Source organism: Choloepus didactylus, chromosome 18 (assembly GCF_015220235.1).
Source record: "Choloepus didactylus isolate mChoDid1 chromosome 18, mChoDid1.pri, whole genome shotgun sequence".
In the NCBI taxonomy this organism is placed as follows: Eukaryota; Metazoa; Chordata; class Mammalia; order Pilosa; family Megalonychidae; genus Choloepus; species Choloepus didactylus.
The window spans coordinates 307,245-326,570 of record NC_051324.1 but is presented as its reverse complement, the minus strand read 5'-3'; the positions used below and the strand labels follow the sequence as shown (position 1 = coordinate 326,570).

The window sequence follows — 19,326 nt, the reverse complement described above, 5'->3', positions numbered from 1 at the left end:
GTTTTGACCACTGTGGCTTTTAAGTAGCCTTCAAAGTCTGGAAGTGTAAGTCCTCCCACTTGTTTCTTCTTTCTTAGGATGTTTTTGGCAATTTGAGGCCCCTTTCCTTTCCAAATATATTTGGTAACTAGCTTTTCCAAGTCTGCAAAGTAAGTTGTTGGAATTTTGATTGGTATTGCATTGAATCTGTAGATCTGTTTGGGTAGGATTGATACCTTAATGATGTTTAGCCTTCCTTTTTTTCTTTAGGTCCCTGTATGAGTTAGGATTCTCTAGGGAAACAGAATCAATGAAAGATACCTATGAATATAAGATTTATAAAAGTGTCACGCAACTGTGGGTATGCATAAGTCCAAATTCGGTAGGGCTGGCAGCAAACTAGCAACTCCAATGAAGATGTTTGATGAACTCCTCAGGAAACAAACTGGCAACTTTGACGAACTCCTCAGGAAATGCTTCACTGATCAGCCGAAGAAGTGAAGGTTCTCTATCTGTCTCGCTTAAAAGTCTTCAGCTGATTGATTGGATTAAATCCAGCCAACTGCATTTTCTCATTGTGGAAGACACGCCCCTCATTGACATCGCCAGTCACAGCTGCAGCCAATTGACTCATGATTTAATAAACCAGCCTGTTGGTTTATTAACCAGCCACAAACATCCTCGCAGCAATGGTTAGGCCAGTGCTTGCTTGACCAGACAGCTGGGTACTATCACCTGGCCAAGTTGACACATGAACCCGACCATCACAGTCCCCTTTTATTTCTTTTAGTAAAGTTATATAACTTTCTGTGTAAAGGTCTTTTACATCCTTGGTTAAGTTTATTCCTAGGTACTTGATTTTTTTAGTTGGTATTGTGAATGGAATTTTTTTCTTGAGTGTCTCTTCAGTTAGGTCATTTCTAGTGTACAGGGACATTACTGACTTAGGTGCATTAATCTTGTACCCTGCCACTTAGCTGAATTTATTAGTTCAGGTAACTGTGTTGTCGATTTCTCAGGGTTTTCCAAATACAAGATCATATCATTTGCAAATAATGACACTTTTACTTCTTCCTTTCCAATTTGGATACCTTTTATTTCTTTGTCTTGCCAGATTGCTCTGGCTAGGACTTCCAGCACAATGTTTAATAACAGTGGTGACAGCGGGCATCCTTGTCTTGTTCCTGATCTTGGAGGGAAGGCTTTCAGTCTCTCACCATTGAGTACTATGCTGGCTGTGGGTTTTTCATATATGCCCTTTATCATATTGAGGAAGTTTCCTTCAATTCCTACCTTTTGAAGTAGTTCTATAAAAATAGATGCTGTATTTTGTCAAATGGTTTTCTCAGCATCTATTGAGATGATCATTTGCTTTTACCCTTTCAATTTGTTAATGTGCTGTATTACATTGATTGATTTTCTTATGTTGAGCCACATTTGCATGCCTGGGATGAACCCCACTTGGTCACGGTGTATGATTTTTTGAATGTGTCTTTGCATTCGATTTGCAAGTATTATATTGAGATTTTTTTGCATCTATATTCATTAGGGGGACTGGCCTGTAGTTTTTCTTTCTTGTAGCATCTTTTTTTGGTTTTGGTGTCAGAGTGATATTAGCTTCATAAAATGAGTTAGGTAGTGTTCCATTTTCTTCAATTTTTTGAAAGAGTTTGAGCAGGAATGGTGTCAGTTCTTTCATTTTGAAAGTTTGGTAAAATTCCCCTGTGAAGCCAACTGGCCCTGGGCTTTTATTTGTAGGAAGCTCTTTGATGACTGATTGGATCTCTTTGCTTGTGATTGGTTGGTTAAAGTCTTCTGTTTCTTCTCTGGTCAGTCTAGGTTGTTCATGTGTTTCCAGGAAGTTGTTGGTTTCCTCTAAATTGTCTAGTTTGTTGGCATAGTATCCTCTTACGATTTTTTAAAATTCTTCAGTCTCCATAGTAATTATCCCTTCTCATTTCTGATTCTGTTTATTTGGGTAGTCTCTCTTTTTGACTTTGTCAGCAGTCTTGCTAAGGGTCTGTCAATCTTGTAGATATTCTAAAAAAACCAATTTTTGGTTTTATTTATTCTCTCTATTGTTTTTTTGTTCTCCAGCTCATTTATTTCTGCTTTAATCTTTGTTATTTCTTTTTGTCTACTTGCTTTAGGGTTAGTTTGCTGATCATTCTCTAGCCTCTTCAGTTGTTCACTTAGGTCTTTAGTTTTAGCTCTTTCTTGCTTTTTGATATATGCATTTAGAGCTATAAATCTTCCTCTCAGCACCACCTTCACTGCATTTCTCAGGTTTTGATATGTTGTGTTCTCATTTTAATTTGTCTCTAGATATTTACCTATTTCTCTTGCAATTTATTCTTTGACCCACTGGTTCTTTAGGAGTGTGTTGCTTAACCTCCATATATTTATGAAAGGTCTGGTTCTTTGATGGTTGTTGATTTCTAGTTGCATTCCTTTATGGTCAGAGAATGTGCTTTGAATAATTTCAATCTTTTAAAATTTATTAAGACTTATTTTGTGCCCCAGCATATGATCTATCCTGGAGAATGTTCCGTGGACACTAGAGAAGAATTTATATCCTGGTACTTTGGGATGTAATGATCTATATGTCTATCAGGTCTAATTCATTTATCATATTGTTTAGGTTCTCTGTTTCCTTATTGCTCCTCTGTCTAGTTGTTCTATCCATAGAAGAGAGTGGTGTATTGAAGTCTCCCACTATTATTGTAGATGTGTTTATCGGTCCCTTCAGTTTATCCAATGTTTGTCTCATGCAGTTTGGAGCTCCTTGATTGGGTGCATAAACATTTATAATTGTTAATTCCTCTTGGTTAATTATCCCTTTTATTAATATATAGTATCCTTCTTTGTCACTTATGACATCTTTGCATTTAAAGTCTATTTTGCCAATATTAGTTTAGCTACTTCTGCTTTCTTTTGCTTGCAGCTCGCATAGAATATTTTTTTCCCATTTTTTCACTTTCAGTCTTTCTGTGTCACAGGATATGAGTCTCTTGTACACAGCATTTTGCTGGGTCATATTTTTTTAATCCATTCTACCAGTCTGTATGTTTTGATTGGATAGATTAATCCATTCACATGCAAAGTTATAACTGTGAAGGGAGTTCTTGAACCAGCCATCTTATCCTTTGATTTTTAGTTGTTACATCTATTTTTTTCCCTTCTCTCTTTTTCTCCTTTAAATTATTCTTATTAATAACTCTTCAGTTCTGTGCTTTTCTCCAGACCTCCCTCTCATTTTTTTCTTAGCTGGTAGAGCTCCCTTTAGTATTTCTTGCAGGGCAGGTCTCTTGTTAACAAATTCTCTCAGCGTTTGTCTGTAAAAATTTTAAACTCTCCCTCAATTTGAAGGAGAGTTTTGCTGGATAAAGAATTCTTGGCTGGCAGTGTTTCTCTTTCAGAATCTTAAATATGTCATGCCACTGCCTTCTCGCCTCCATGGTGCCCGCTGAGTTGTCACTGCTTAGTCTTATGTTGTTTCCCTTGTATGTGGCGAATAGCTTCTCTCTTGCTGCTTTCAGAACTTTCTCCTTCTTTTCAGCATTTGACAGTCTGATCAGTATATGTCTCAGAGTGGGTTTATTTGGATTTATTCAATCTGGAGTTTGTTGGGCATCTTTGATTTGCATATTTACATTGTTTAGAAGGGTTGGGAAGTTTTTCCCACAATTTCTTTGAATACTCTTCCTAGCCCTTTCTTCTTCTCTAACCCTAACCCTTCTGGAACATCAGTTATTCTCATATTTTGTCCTTCATGTTGTCCATCATTCCCCTGAGATCTATTTCAATTTTTTTTTATTTTTTTCACCATTCATTCTTTTGTGCTTTCACTTTCCATCACCCTATCTCAAAGGTCACTAATTTGTTCCTCTACTTCTTGAAATCTGGTGTTATGTGTCTTAAGAATATTTTTGATTTGATCAACAGTATCTTTTATTTCCACAAGAGCCACTATTTTTCATTTACTCTTGCCAAGTTCTTCTTTATGCTCTTCTAGGGTCTTCTTCATGTCCTTTATATCCCGAGCCACAATATTGATGTGTGCACGTCTGATTAATTGCTCCAAATTTTGTGTCTCTTCTGGCTTTTTAATTTGTTTGTTTGGCTTGTCCGTATCTTCTATATCCTTCAAGTGCTTTGTAATTTTCTGCTGGCTTCAGGGCATTTCCTCATCTTGATAGGGTTCTTTTGGGAAGTGCAGAATTGAGGCTTTATATATGATTTGGTTTGCTGGGTGCAGTATCCCAATCCCACCAGCAGGTGGCGCTGTGGAGGCTCAGCTCGCTGGGGTGCAGCTTCCCTACCCCAGCAGCAGGTGGCGCTGTGGAGACACAGCTCGCTGGAGTGCAGCTTCCCTAACCTACCAGCAGGTGGTGCTCTCAACCCGGTTTCCCCACAACTTCTCCTGTGCGGTGGACTGAGCGCAAACTGGTTGGGGAACCAATCAGTGCCGGGATCTCGTGTGCTCTGGGGCTGCCTGCCTTGGGGGGCCATATGGGCCCTGGGCAGATGGGCCCTGGGAGTAGCTCAGGGGCACCCTCTGGATGAGACACGCCCCGTTCCCTGCCTGCCGTGCACCCGCAAGCCTCTCCTTTGGTTAAATTTATTCTTAAATAGTTAATTCTTTTAGTCTGCTATTGTGAATGGATTTTTTTCTAAATTTCCTCCTCAGATTGCTCCTTACTGTTGGAGAGAAGCACTCCTGATTTTTGCGTGTCGATCCTGCCCCTTTGCTAAACTCATTTATTAGCTCTAGTAGCTTTGCTGTAGATTTTTCAGGACTTTCTATGTATAGGACCATGTCATCCGCAAATAGGGAAAGTTTTACTTCTTCCTTTCCAATTTGGATGCCCTTTTTTCTTTTTCTTGCCTAACTGTGCTAGCTAGAACTAGCAGGTGTGGAATCACCGCGGTGCCAGTAGGCTCCTCCCTTGTCTTGTTGCAGATCTGAGAGGGGAAGGTTTTGGTCTCTCACCACTGAGTATAATGTTGGCTGTGGGTTTTTCATATATGGGCTTTTCACGTTGAGGAAGTTTCCTTCTTTCGAAGCATTTTTATTGAGAAAGGATTCTGGATTTTGTCAAATGACTTTTCTGCATCAAGTGGATTACGGGGTTTTCCCCCTTTGATTTGCCAATCTGGGGTCCTACATTAATTGCTTTTCTTGTCTTGGACAACCCTTGCCTGTCTTGGATAAAACCCACTTGATCGTGGTGTTTAATTCCTTTAATGTGCTATTGCATTTGATTTGCAAGTGTTGTGTTGAGGGTTTTTGCATCTGTATTCATCAGAGTTACTGGGCTGTAATTTCCTTTTCTGATTGTTCATTGCTAGTGTATAGAAATATAGCTGACTTCTGAGAGTTGATTTTGTATCCTATTACTTTGCCAAACTCATCTATTAGTTTTAACCGATTTTTTGGTGTGAACCCATCTGTAAATAGGACCTTTGAGGATGTTACTGGTTAAGGTGAGGCCCGAACTGAGTGGGGGTGGCCTCCACCAATGTGGCTCAAGTCCTTACAAGCAAAGGAAGTGGACGCAGGAGGGGAAGGTGCAGGAGCAGCCGAAGCGGCAGGCCAACAGAGCCCGGAAGAGAAAGAAGACGCCATGCGCATCGCCGTGGGACAGAAACAGCAAGGAGCCCCAAAGGCTGCGAGCCCGAAGACGCCAACCCCAGGAGGCAGCCAGCCTTCTAGACTCGGAAACCGTGAGCCAATCGGTTCCTGTTGTTAAGCCACCCCTTGTATGGTATTTGTTGTAGCTGCTGAGAAACTAAAACAATACCCCTTGTCCATGGATCGGAAGACTTAATATTGTTAAGATAATGTAATGGTTAGTTTCATGTGCCAACTTGGCTAGGTTGCTGTGCCAGTTTGAATGTATTATGTCCCCTTAAACGCCATTATCTTTGTTGCAATCTTGTGTGGGCAGATCTATTAGTGTTGATTAGATTGTAGTTCTATTGATTGAATGTTTCCATGGAGATGTGACTCAATCAACTGTGGACAAGACCTTGATTGGATAATACCCATTTAGGGTAGGTCTGAATTAGTCTCTAGTCCGGAGAGCCAGCTTCTGGACAACCCCATGTCACCGTCATCAGGTTTCTAACTTGCAGGCTGCCCTATGGAATTCAGACTTGCTAATTCCCACAGTTGCTTGTACCATTCCTATAATATAGCTCATTGGTTCTGCTTCTCTGGAGAAATATCTGATTACCACAGATGACAACACTACCCAAAGCAATCTACAGATTCAGTGCAATCCCTATGAAAATCCCAATGGTGCGTTTTTGCAGAAATAGAAAAAAGTCTTAAAATTCGTATGGAATTCCAAGGGACTCCAGGTAGCCAAAACCAACTTGAGAAGAACAAAGTTGAAGGACCCACAGTACTTAGTTTCAACACTTTCTAGAAACCTACAGAATCAGAAGGGTGGTGCCGGCATAAGAACAGATACACAGACCAACCCGGAACTAAACCCTCACATGTGGCCAGTTGATTTTTGACGAGGGAGCCAAGACCATTCAACGAGGAAAAGACGGTCCTTTCAACAGATGGTGTTGGGAAAACTGGACACCCACATGCAAGAGAATGAAATTGGATGCTCACCTTCCATCAGATGCAAAACCAAAGATGCGGGAAGTTTCATGATTTCTACATCTTGGAGGCCTCCTGCTCGGCCCCACTGTGAGCGGGTGGGAACTGGGCTCGGATCCTGGTTCCGCGCCCTCCTCTCTGGCTGCCTGGGCTGCAGACCGGCGGCTCCTGCTTTGCCCTCAGTCTCCTGTTCTGTGAAATGGGCCTAAGACTGTAACCCCCAGGACTCGCTAGGGGAAGAATCCGGATGCGATCTGTGAGGGGCCTGGCCGCTGCGGTGCCCTCTTCCTCCTTTGCTGGGGACAGCGGTGCTATCTCCAGTGCAAATGTGGGAGGAAAGTTCCAGTCTGGGAGTCAGCGTCCTCCGCGGGCGGCCGGGTGGGGCAAGAGGCCCTCCCCGGGACAGGATTTAATCCCACTCCCACGTGTTCTGAGACTCTGCCGCGGGGCTAGGCTGGCCTCGCTGCTGGGCCAGAAGGAGCAAAGGAAAAGACGTTTTTAGGATGGAGAGGACGCGCATCCAACTCGGCCGCCCCTTCTCAGTAAACCCTTGACAGCTGCTGCGCCGGCCACAGGTCGCACGGGTCCGAGGGGGCTGCAGACCCCAGGGTGGGGCTCAGGCCGGCCGGGAAGGGGGCGGTGTGGGTCAGGTCACCTGGACCCGGCCTTGGATCTGACCCCGACAGTCTGTTGTCGTGACCTCAGCCGCACCCTGTTCTCCTGAGCACCAAGTCGGGTTATTTCCACCTGGCTGGGTTGTGCCGATGATCAAACAAGGCGGAACCAGGAGCGAGGAACGGGAAACACCCTTGAGTCCCACCTTCTCCCCTCCCTTCCCCCCAGCCTGCTGGCTCTGGGCCTCGGTTTCCCCGGCGGCGCCCCTCCTCCCACGGAGCAGCCTGGAGCCCGAACCTCAGGCCACAGCTTTTATTGAGCGTCCTCCAGGCAGCAGGTTCCTGAACTTAGACAACACGGCAGCAGGTCTGAGACCGGCCTTGGCCCAGCACCCCCGAAACGGGCCCTGAGTGGGGAAGGCACATGAGTCTCCACCCTTGACGGGGCAGAGAGAGACCCAGAGTGAGACGTGGCAAGAGGGCACAAGGCTGCAGGGAGATCCCTGGGGAGCCTGGTGTGGGGCCCCCGTTCTCCCTGACGCCCCCGCTGGTCCCCTCTCCGTGGCCTGTGAAATGACCCCCTCGTGCCCTGCCACCTGCGCCCAGGGAGCCTGGCAGGCGGGGGCCGTCCTGGGATACAAAACAGATGGGTCAGCACCAGTGGGGAGAAGCGGCCGTGGCCGGAACGGGGGTGTGGGCCAGGGGAGCCTGGGTGGGGCAGACCCTGAACCCCACTCCGGGATGTGGCTATTGCTGCTGAGTGAGGCTCTGTGGAGACCCCCTGCTGGCGGGGGCAGTGGTGCTTTAAGGCAGCCCGTGGTGAGGGGCCCGGGCCCACCCAAGGCTTCCAGCGCCCATGCGTGTCCTGGTTCAAGTACTCAGTGTCGTGTGTGCTGGGCTGGCCATTCGCTCTGGGGACACAGCGCCGGGGAGCTCAGGCTCAGGCTGAGGGGGGAAGGGGCTCCCGCGCTGCACCACCGGCCTCCCGCGGCCGGGCCAGGGTGGACACCGAGGCCAGGGCCCCCCGAAGGCCGGCACTGCCCGGCTGGCGGCCGAGGACACAGAGTAGCGCAGTCACCGGGCTACCGGGGAGAGAACACTTCTCCAGGCAGGCTGCCCTTGACCTTGGGGAGGGATGTGTGCGGCTGCGGGGGGGGGGGGGGGGGTCCTGGAGAGGGCAGGGAAAGGGACCCCCGCCTGTCTGCCCCGGCGACAGCAGAGGGAGGGGGAGGCTCAGACCCCAGCTGGCCCATCGTCCACTCCAGGACCTTCCACCTCATTTGCCTCAGCGTGCCAGGCCGGGGCACCCCCAGTCCTGTGGACTCTGCTGAGGGGGCCGCTGGCAGGGGGCTGGCGACAGGGCTAGGACGGGGGCCCCGGAGGGCACTGCCAGGCTCCATGCAGCCAGCGTGGGGAGGTGGGCTCGAGGGCGGGGGTGTCCCTCCACCGCGAGGAAGGGGAGGAGAGGGACTCCTGGGCGCCAAGGCGGGGTCGTCCGACAGAGGGGGCGTGGCCGGGGCTCCTGCCCAGACGCCCGGAGGGACCCCAGCCCCAAAGAGACCCTGGCTGCTGGCTGCCCCTCCCCTCCCACTGCGGGCAGGAATGGACGTGGCCGTTGTGGGAGCCGAGGACAGGAGACCGGGACCCCCAGAAAGTGCCCGGGGGAGCCCGGGTGCGGCTCCCAGGCTGGACCTGAGGGGTGCGTCTGGGGCGCGTCGGGAGCAGGCAAAGGGGAAGGCGCGCAGGGCGGGGGAGCCTCGGATGGCGCAGACGCGGCCGCCCCTTTGGGGACGAGCAGGGTCCGGGGGGTGCTTGGCCTCCCTCCCTCGCTCCCTCCCCCGGCGGCAGCAGCAGCGAAGCCCCCGCGCAGCCCTGGCCGGGGGAGGAGGGCAGATGGGCGGGCAGGATGGGAGTGGGGATTCCCGCGGGGCCCGCAGATGCGAGCGCAGAGGGGAGTGGGTGCGGAGGGAGACCCCCGCCGCTCCCCAGCCAGCCCCCACCGATGCGCGATGCACCCGCAAGGGTGGGCACCGCGGGGTCCCGGCCGCGCTCAGCCCACCGCTCCGGGGTCCGCCCCGCGCCAGGGCAGAGCCTGCGAGACGGAAGGCGGCCGGCGCCCCCGGCACCCGGACTTCTCTCCGCTCCTCTTGGCTTCGGGAACCGCCTTCCTCACGGGCGGGAAGGGCTCAGCCGCGGGGTCCCCAGGCGGACGTCCTGGCCCCTCAGGGAGCCCAGGGCAGGGGTCAGCAGATGGCGACTGGACCCGCCAGAGAGGTGTCCTGGCCCCAGGCCCCCCTCGCGCGGCCGGTCAGGGTCACTAGCCCCCTCCCGAGCTGGGTCACTAGCCCCCGGCCCCCTCGGCCTGCCCGTCCTCCTGTGCTCGCTCCCGGCCCTCTCGGGGCAGCATGGCTCAGCCCCCACGTCCCGCCCGCTGCCCCTCGCAGGGGCCCGACCAGGGGCCGTGTTCCACCTCCTCCTGCAGGTGGAGGCTGGAGGACAGGGGAACGGGGGGACAGGGGATGGGGGGCACACGGGGACAGGCTCTGGAGCGAGCAGGACGGGGCGGGGGCTGCCTCCCCCCATCCCAGCCTCCGCAGGTGACTCCCGACCCCCGAGGCAGGGCAGGTCCAGATGCGGCAAACCAGACGCCGCTGGGTCTGGAGATGGGGCTACAGGGACGTGTCCTTAACAAAGTAACTGAGTGTGTTCCCGACGGGGACAGGGTTTCCTGAGAGCAGACGGCCGGCGGGCGGGGCCGGCAGGAAGGTCCGGAAGGGAGTGGTTCCGCCCTGGGGCCGGGGTCACGGCTGCAGACGCTCCAGGTACTGGGGCAGGGGGTTCTCCTTGACGTACTTCTGGATGTACCAGCACGTGAGATGGGCTTTCAGATCCTCCTCCACCACGAAGTCCAGCGCAGCCTGCGGCCGGGCAGAGAGGAAGGGTGGTCAGCGTGCTGCAGCCCCGGGCCGTCACCGGGAAGGTGGGGCCGGCGCCCGCCCTCCTGCTGCCCGGGGCCCCGGACACTGCTGCCCCAGACGCGGACGGGGGGCTCGTCCTCCTCGCCCACAGCCCCCCGCCCGCTGCTCCCTGCAAGGCGTAAACGGGGGCACCTCTCCGCAGAGAGACGAGGACGGGGCACAAACACCCACCCGCCCACCCGGCGTTTCAGAGACTCCCTCCTGGGGCGGGAGAGCCGGGCCCGGAGCCCGCAGCTCCGCACTCCCCGGCCCGGGCACCGCCTCCTGGCTCAGCAGCATCAGCGTCGGGGAAACGCACATCAAAACCACAAGGAGACTCGTCTCACACCGACTAGAACGGCCACTGCCAGAAAAACCGAAAACTACAAGTGCTGGAGAGGATGCGGAGACACAGGAGGACAAATTCGCTGCCGGTAGGGACGTAAAATGGTGCAGCCGCCGTGGGGGACAGTGTGGCGGCTCTTCAAAAAATTGGGCCTGTCTGTGACGAATTCTTTTCATTTCATTTTTCTAGGAATTAATCTTTATTGTATTTTACAAAAATATCAGTCTGTTGTCAATTGGCAGCTAAAAAAAATAAAAGCCGGCCCTTCACCCGAGGTAGTTTGAGTGCCCTCGCTCTAGCAGAATATTCCGGAATCAAGAATTCAGGGGCAGAAGGGACAGAGGTCAGAATTTCCGGCCAGGATAAGAGTGCTGGGGGGGGGGTCTGAGAACTGGGGATGAGAGCAGTAGCGACGCCAACACCCTGGGCTGACCCCGGCCACGGGTCCACTCCCACCCGCATGTTTTATTTGGGGAAACTGAGGCAGGGCGGTTTGGTAAACTGTCCAGGGCCACACGGCAGGGAAGACCACGAGCCTGATGGGGCTACAGTCCCCACACAAAGCCCCCCGCATGGCCACCTCCTCCAGGAGGCCGTGAGGCCCGAGGCAGCCGTGGGCCCCGGCTCTCAGCCGCTGTGTGGCCCCCAGGCTGGGTCAGCAGCTCCCCCCATCCCAGAGCAGACAGCTCTGCCCTGCGGCTCCCAAACGCAAATGTCCCTGGGGACGCGTGTGGTGGGGGCTCCCTCCACCCAGCTCACGGGCCTTGAGAGCAAGCAGCACACCCGGTCCATCTTTACAGCCCCCAGGCCTTGCAGGACATTCGCTGGGCAAAGCGGGGGACAGCCTGGGTGGGGCGGCCAGGTCGGGGTGGGGGGGGAGCAGGTGACCTTTACAAAGGCACCTTTGACCCCTCCTGGCCCAGCCGCTCTGGCTCCCCCTGAAACCCGAGTCCTGCCTGCATCTCACCTGAGCTCACGGGGGTCCACGCAGAGCTAGTGACAGGGCTCTGGGCCCACACCCGCGTTTCCCGAGTCAGCACGAAGCCCCGGGAAGGCCCTTCCTGAGCCAGGGACAGGGCAGCCTCAGGCTGACCCAGCGTCGCCGTTGGGAAAGGCAGACCCCAGCTGGGGCCTCCAGGTGAAGGGGTCCCCCACTCGGAGCCTGTTAGCAGCGCTAACCCCCGTCTACACACACACACACATACACCCCACGCCCCCGCAGGAAGGAAAGAGGGGGATGCCACCCCCACCCACGATCAGTTGCTCCTCCCCCAGTCGGCAAAGCCCCCTCGGCCCAGCCCGGCCTCAGGGCACCAAGCAGCCGGGCGGGAAGGCAGCCCTGACGCCTGCAGGGCTGAGGAGCAGAGCCGGGGAGAACCTCAGGAGTACGGACCCCCACCAGCAGCCACAACTCCCGGGCAGCCCACCCAGCAGGGCCTAAGGCCGTTCTCACTCCCTGCCGTGACCCCCCCATTGACCCCACAGCCTGGGGCCGAAGGAGGCGGGAGGGGGCTGCAGTGGGCTGGGGTCGATTTTCTGGGTCATTCATTCGTTCAGCAAGAGTTTACTGAGCACCCGCCACGTGCCGGGCCCGGGGGGTGGGGGTCAGGCTCGTCTGCAGAGCACCCAGCACGGCAGGTGCACGCTGAGCCGGCCAGGCCAGGGCTCCGCTCCCTGGGGACCAGGTCTGCAGGGAGAAGCCCCTTCAAGCTGGGAGAGCAGCCGCCGGCCCCGTGGAAGCCAGAGCGGATCCTGCTCTGCCCACCGCCCCTGCTCGGCGGCCACGACGCGTTTGCTGCAGAAGCAGACGGCCTCCGGTCGCCGTGCCCTGGGACGCATGACCCCGCCCCGGCCCCACCTGCTCCGGCCCTACCTTGGCGAGATGCTTGGCGATGCCGCGCCCCCGGTAGGCGTCGGGGACCTCCGTGTGCTGCAGGTCCACCGTCCGCTTGCCCACGTACTCGTAGAGCAGGATGGCACGGTCGTGGCAGCCTGGAGAAGAGAGACGGGTGAGGCTGCAGAGTGGCCGAGCGAGGCCAGGTCCCGGCTGCTGGAGTCGGATCCCCCATAGCCCGGGGCAGGGGCTCCAACCTCTTGTGCCTCGGTTTCCCGCCTGTAGAGGGGGGATGTCATCTCCGTTCCTCACGGGACAGTCTGGAGGATTAGGTGGGCTCATCCCGGCCAGGCCTGCCGGTCCACCCCAAAGCTCCTTCTGTGATGGGAGGAGATTTAACTCCTGGAGTTTAACCGAAGTTCCTCCAACCATCGTTTTTAGTTATCTGTCATTCATTCATTCACTCATTCACTCATTTGACAATGTTACTGAGCTCCCCCTGCCTGCCGGGCAGCGTCTCAACTGCTGGGGACGCAGCACTGAGGAACCAAACGGGGAGCCCGGCCTGTGGGGCTGACGTTCTAAGACGGGAGACCGAGGAGGATCGGGGTGTGAGTGCCAGAGGGGAAAGCAAACAGCGCAGGGGCCTCAGGCAGGCGATGTTAGCACAGAGCCACCAAGGAGAAAGAGGGTCGGGGGATACCCCGAAACAATGTTCTCGGGGAAGAGCCCGTGCAGAGCCCCCGGCTGGGGAGAACCCCGTGTGGCTGAGGGACACACGGGGCCGGGTGGTAGCAGCGGGGCCAGTGGGGCGGTGACGGGCAGGGATGGCCGGGGTCCCCCGGGGCGGTGACGGGCAGGGATGGCCGGGGTCCCCCGGGGCGGTGATGGGCAGGGATGGCCGGGGTCCCCCGGGGCAGTGATGGGCAGGGGTGACTGGGGTCCCCCGGCGGGGACGCGGCTTGGAGGGAGCGGAGGTGAGGACACTCCGAGGCAGCTTCAGGGAGCTCTGAGTGCATGAGGGAAATAAACAAGCGGGGCCTGGGGCACGGGGCAGGGCGTTTCAGCCAAGGGCAGTCGGGGAGGGGCCCTCCATGGAGAAACCTCTGGCTGAGCTGTGAACGAGGAGCAGGAGGTGGCCGAGGGGAGAGTGGCCGGTGGGTAAAACAAGACTCACTGGCTCTAAGGGAGAGCATTTCAAGGCCAAGCGTCTTTCTCTTAAAAGCAAGTGCACCCCATGTGCTCTATCTTCAAAGAACTACAGGGAGAAGTCACTTCCCAATGCCCCCAGCCCGTGCCAGGTACCGTGAGGACGACACCCACAGGCTGAGACGCGATCCCCAGTCCCGGGTTAGACAGTCAGACCGCAGAATGGGGTCCGACCCCAGCACGGTTCTCCCCAAAGCTTCGGGGGGGGGGGAGCTCCGATTCAGCTCCCCATTTCCAGGTAGGAAAACAAATCCAGAGAGAAGGGCCTGGCTTGCTGGAGCCCAGGCCTCTGGACCCCCGAGCTGAGTCCATTCTCCCCACTCCCCCTTCTACAAGCCTCGATCTCATGCCTCGATCCCCTGACCAGGAAGATTCCCCCTCCCAGGACCTGCTGGGGGCCCCCAGCCCCACCCGCTCCTCGGCCCTCTGTCCCCAGCACCGGACACATCTGCCCACAGCCCTCCGCTGCCCGCTGCCCCGGCCTGGGACCCAGCTGTCCCCTCCACCCCTGCTGCCCTGTGCCCTGTGCCCAGCTCCTGCCACCTGTTGCGGCAAGCAGAGACTGGGTGGCTATTTTGGGGCTGCCGGGTCAGCTGAAGGAACTGCCCACTGCTCCGGCCATTTGGTGATCAAATGCTCACTCGGGGCCCGCCACAGGGCAGGCAGCATTTCAGGTGCCGGAGACCCAGGAGCGGGCAACCCCCCAACCCCTGCCTTCCTGGAAGGTGTGGGGAAGACAGACGATAAGGTGACTCCAAATAATCCATCAGAAGGTGCTGGCTGCCACGGAGAACCACACACAGGGAGAGGGCCAGGGCTGGGCGGGGGCTGCGTCTCAGAGGGTGCACGGGGCAGGCCTCTCCGAGAGCAACTCGAGCAAAGACCAGAAGGAGAGGCGGGCCCACGAGGACGCTGGGGAGGACGCACCACGCAGGTGCAGGGCCCGAGGCAGAGAGTTCAGGAAGTGGGGAGGCTGTGCGGGTGGGCGGCCGACGGAGGGGCGAAGAAGGGCAGGGAGGCGAGCGGCCGCTGACAGGCCTCGGCCTGGCCCCGTCACCGTCTCTGCAGAGCAGGGAGGCAGAGGGCCTCGAAGGCCTGCAGACTTGCTAGCGCCCCATGCATTTGTTCATTCATTCATTCCCTGTATACATGTTCCCTGAGTCCCACCTGTACGACCCCCACAGCCCGGGGAGCACGGCTCAGTCATCTCCACACGTGCGCCCACATGCAAGCCCACATGCAAGCGTGCACACGCACAGATGCACACACACAAACGCACACACGCACGCCTACGCACAGAGGTACACTTGTGCACACACGTGTGCACGCACACTTGCCTGTGCCTGGCCCAGAGCACACACCCAGGACACTTTGTCCAGACGACTGCCCACCTTCCCTAATGGGCACCAGGGGTTCGGCAGCCCTGCGGCTCCGGCTCCACCCACACACCGGCCTCCGCGCTCGGGCCACAGGGTCCCAGGAGCAGCTGCTCTCCCAACTCACTGTTCAGTCCCTACCACGACCCTATGAAACCGCAGCAGGAGACCCAGGGTCAGAGAAGCCAGGGCACTGGCTCAGAGGGGACAGCTGGGTTGCAGACGGGCTGAGCTCACTTCGGAGGGTTCTCTGGGTCACCAGGCGGGTGTAGGACAAAGCGTGAGGGAGAAGACGGCTGTAAACCCTGACCATGGCTGGACCCGACCTCCCTGGGCTGGGGGGCAGCCACCGGCTCTGGCCAACAGCCCCTCCCGCACGTCCCTTGCACGCTGCCCGGGGCCTCTGCACTCGCCATTCCCCACCTGGAGAGCTCTCCCCAGGCAGCTCCTGGGCGCCGCACCTCCTCCGGCTGGACGGCCTTCGGGGTCACCCCGCGCCAAGCACTCACACCCCCGGCCACACAGCCGCAGGGGGTGCCCCCTGCCCCTGCCACGCCGGCCTCCTCGCTGCACCTCAAATACCCCAAGCTCTCAGCACCTGTACTGGCAGCTCCTTCCACCTGGGGCCTCTCTCCCTACGCTTTCCAGAGCTGCTCCTTCTTATCATTCTAGGTGAGCCCCAATGTCCCCTTCCCAGGAGGCCTGGAGAGCCCCGTCCTCCACCATGCGATGGAAGAGGAGGGGGCAGTGCCATGGGCTGCCCTCCCACCCCAGACACCGCACCCACCGGTCACCAGCCTTGGCCATGGCTATCTGAGCTCCCAGGGCCATGGGTTGAGCCCCTTACCCCTAGGCACACCCTGGCTCAGGTCCCAGCCCTTTTCTGGAGGGCTCTGGGACAGGGCCTGTCACCCTGGGAGCAGGGGGCCACTAGGACCTCAGGAACAAGCCCTGCCAGGCCCACTGCCTCTGCCTCAGGAGCCCAGGAGCCCACCCGCACCTGGGCAATGCTACAACCGTGGTGGGCAGTCCCGTGGCCCTGAGAACTGCACCAAGGTCAGAGATGCAAACAACCTTGAGAAATGTGGAGCCCCTCTGCCAGCGGAGGCCCCGCCCTGGGTCTCGGCGCCTTCCGCCCCCCCCCAAATCTAGGCAGCTGCAGTCTCGGACCAAAGGGCAGCAGGAGGGTGTCAGGGTCACAGAGGGGCTCGGGGGTTCTGCGTGTCGCTGATGCCCACCATCTCGGCCGCCCCAGCCCTGAGAGGAGGGCGGGCAGATCAAAATGCCCACCGCACAGACGAGGAAACGAAGGCCGAGCTCAGGCCAGAACCCAGGTCTGCTGCTCCTGCTGGGGCAGTGGGGCAAGGACGAGCGTGTGGACGAAGCAAGAGCAGGCCCCAGGGACGCCCGCTGCCTTTCCGGGCACCAGGGATGGGGGCAGCTGCAGCCTGAGGGGCACACGCTGCTGGCTCAGTGGTGGCTCAGGGCAGTGGTCATGGAGAGACCTGGGGGCTCGACTTTGGCTTCACGGCCCCCTGGCCGGCCATGTCCCCTCCCCTGCTCAGGACCCTCCCTCAGAGCCCAGGGCGGAGCCTCACGGTGGTGCCAGGCCCTGCCCCGTCCACCCGCCTCCCCATCTTCCGCTCTGTCCACTCGGCCACCCGGGCCTCCCTGCCTCTCCAAAAGACACACGGGCACCCCCAGGCCATTGCACTCGCTGCGCCTCTGCTTGAAACTTTCTCCCCCGCGCAGCTCCCTTCCTGGCCCGTGAGTTCACTGAAATGTCACCTGCCCAGGGGTCCCCCCTGGAGCTCTTCCTTCTACGCCCCACTGCCCTCTCCCCACCTTATTTCTCACCAGAGCCCTTGCTTCACTGTGCCCCCGACTTCGCTACTTATTGCCCATCCCCCCTCTAGGCTGTCAGGGGCTCGGTCGGTCGTGCTCACTGCTGGGTCCTCGGCACTGAGAACAGCGCTTGGCACCCAAAGGTGCTCGACAGATCCTTGCAGGAGAGGCCCAGCTCGTCCACTGCCGAGGGGCGTCTGCACTTCTTGCCTCGGTCTCCTTGTCTGTCCAGTGGGAAGAGCAGTTAACCACCCCCCCACGCTGCTCCCAGGATAAAGGAAGTGACTCCACGTGTGCAGGGCCTGGAACACAGCAGGTGCTTAATAAGTGCAGCCGCTAAAGCCTCTTTGCTCACCCAGAACTGGAGTGGGCTGGAAGGTCATCAGCCTAACCTGGCCACCGTGTGGACCTGGGCACTCGCCTCACCGGCCAGCCGGGGCCCCCAGTGTTCACCCCTGTCCGTGGCTCAGCCAGGCCGGCCTCGAGGGCTGCGGGCAGGGCCGGGCCATCCTCTCCCTCCCCACAGACACACACCCAGCCCCGAGGCCAGGGGGCTGCCTCTCCTCACATCCCTGCCCGGGGCCCTCTGGGCTTGTTTGGGGGCTCCCCTGGTCCACGTCTGCTTCCACGAGGAGAGAATGGGGGCTGCAGGGCCGCCAGGCCGGGTTTGAATTCTGGCTCTGGCACTGTGTGAGGCCGGCTGGGTAAGTCACTTCCCTCCCTGTCATCCCATCCTCCTCTCCTCATCTGAAACGTCCCCATCCATGACTTAGTCTGAGAAAATTCGCTGCCCCAGGCCCCTCCTGCCCGGCCACATGCAGGTGGGGACAAGCCCAGCTCAGAGCCAGGCCACGGGAGCCTCTCCCAGCCCTGCCCCCTCCTCACCCCAGCCTCCCCGTTTCCTGGGCCTCAGTCTACCCTCCTCTGAAATGGGCTCAGCAGGGCCTCCAGGCCCTTGCAGCTTAGACATCCCCACAGTCAGGAGCCCTCAGTCCTCCCAGGGAGAAACCGGGGCACACAGAGAGGAGGTCTCCGGAGCCGCTGGGGTAGATGGCGCGCCCATCCCACACCCCGCACAGGGCAGGAGCCCCCTCCCCGCCAGCCCCAGGTCCACCCAGCTTCCGGGGCGCCGCGGTTCCCGAGGACAGCGGACCAGCGGGAAGGGGCGGTCTCGGCCGTCCTCCCCGTCCGGGCTCTCGCCGGGTGCCCGAGGGCCCTCCCGGGAAGTTGTCCGCCCACCCCCGGCCCGCTCTGGCCGCAGCGCAGTCCCCGGGGCCCGCGTCTGGAGCGGCACAGGAGCCCCCGCCGCGGCCAGGGACGCTCGCAGGGCCGGGGGCGCACGGCCGGGCCGGGGTCGGGGTCCGGGGTCGGGGTCCCGGCGCCGCCCGCGCGCGCAGACAAAAGCCGGGGGGCGGCGGCGCGTTACCGTTGAGGCGCACGGAGAACTGGCGGCGCCGGCGGTCGTGCTCCACGCGGACGGGGCAGCCGGGCTCCGGGGCGCCGGGGGAAGCCGAGTGCGCCATCGGGGCGGCGGCGGGGGGCGCGCGCGGGAGCGGAGACCGCAGGCGGCGGCGCGGAGACTGACACTCGGCGGCGGCGCCGACAAAAAAAAAAAAAGAAGGGGGAGCCAGGAAATCAGCTGTGCGGTCACGTGCCCGCGCGCAGCCAATGGGCGCGCGGCCTTTCTGCTTGGCTACATTCGCTCCGGCTCTTAAAGGCGCCGCGCACCCCTGCCCCGGCCGAGCCCACCGCGCCGGGCAGACCCTCTCGTCTCCGCCCGCGCCGGGCCCGCCCGCAGCTCGCTGGCTCCCCGCCGACCCCTTCTCAGAGAGGTTCTGGAGATCGCGACAGGCACCATTTATTAAGCACTTGCTGTGTGCACGGCCTCTGCCTCGCTGCGGTACACAGGAAGCGCTCAGTAAGTGCGCACCGCGCGTGGTGGGAACCTCCCCACCAGCCTCAGACACCGGCGCGCTCGGCTCCACTTGGCACGAGGCGAGACCGGCCGCGGCACCGAAGGGCCTGGCGCGGGTGCGCGGTGGGACCGAGCTGCTGGGCAGGGGCTGTCCCCAGAAGCCGTGTTTGGCGTGGGGCGAAGTGCACCTCTCCCCGAGGGGGGCAGGGGGAAGAGGCCCTGGGGGTCCCCGGATCCGCCCACTCCGCGGATGGGGAAACTGAGTCCCGGAGAGGGGCAGGGCTCTCAGAGGCGGGCTTTTTCTTTGGAAAGGGAACTTGACCGGCCCCACCCCCAGCCCACCCCAAGGCTCAGCCGCAGAGCCCAGCTCGTCCCTCTTGCCGGCACCTGAGGCTGCGCCCCGTGGCACAGGTTACTTTTAATACTTTGTTAATTAAGGTGTAGGCTTGAGGCTCGCACCCACGTACCCGCCACCCACATGCAGATGCAGAACGCGCTTGGGCCACCGCCTCTGACTTCTGGCAACATTGGCTAATCTGCTTTTTCTAGAACTTGATCTGCATGGAATGGCACGCACTTGTCACCTCCAGCTTCTTTGGCTCAGTGTTTTAGCTACGAGACTCGCCCTGTTG

General features: G+C 58.0%; 2 protein-coding genes across 2 annotated transcripts; both read right to left on the bottom strand.

Annotated features, from left to right (window-relative positions):
- Nucleotides 1–7,511: 7,511 nt before the first annotated feature.
- On the bottom strand, nucleotides 7,512–18,372 carry NATD1 (N-acetyltransferase domain containing 1). The gene is made up of 3 exons (XM_037810221.1): nucleotides 18,206–18,372; nucleotides 12,389–12,507; nucleotides 7,512–10,130 (listed from the first exon to the last, which is right to left on the bottom strand). Exons 1-3 carry the CDS (start codon nucleotides 18,300–18,302, stop codon nucleotides 10,014–10,016), a joined length of 333 nt encoding a protein of 110 aa, XP_037666149.1. The 5' UTR covers nucleotides 18,303–18,372; the 3' UTR covers nucleotides 7,512–10,013.
- On the bottom strand, nucleotides 8,153–9,795 carry LOC119513814 (proline-rich protein 36-like). Its single transcript, XM_037809260.1, has 3 exons — nucleotides 9,424–9,795; nucleotides 8,452–9,380; nucleotides 8,153–8,357 (listed from the first exon to the last, which is right to left on the bottom strand). Exons 1-3 carry the CDS (start codon nucleotides 9,793–9,795, stop codon nucleotides 8,153–8,155), a joined length of 1,506 nt encoding a protein of 501 aa, XP_037665188.1.
- Nucleotides 18,373–19,326: the final 954 nt, after the last annotated feature.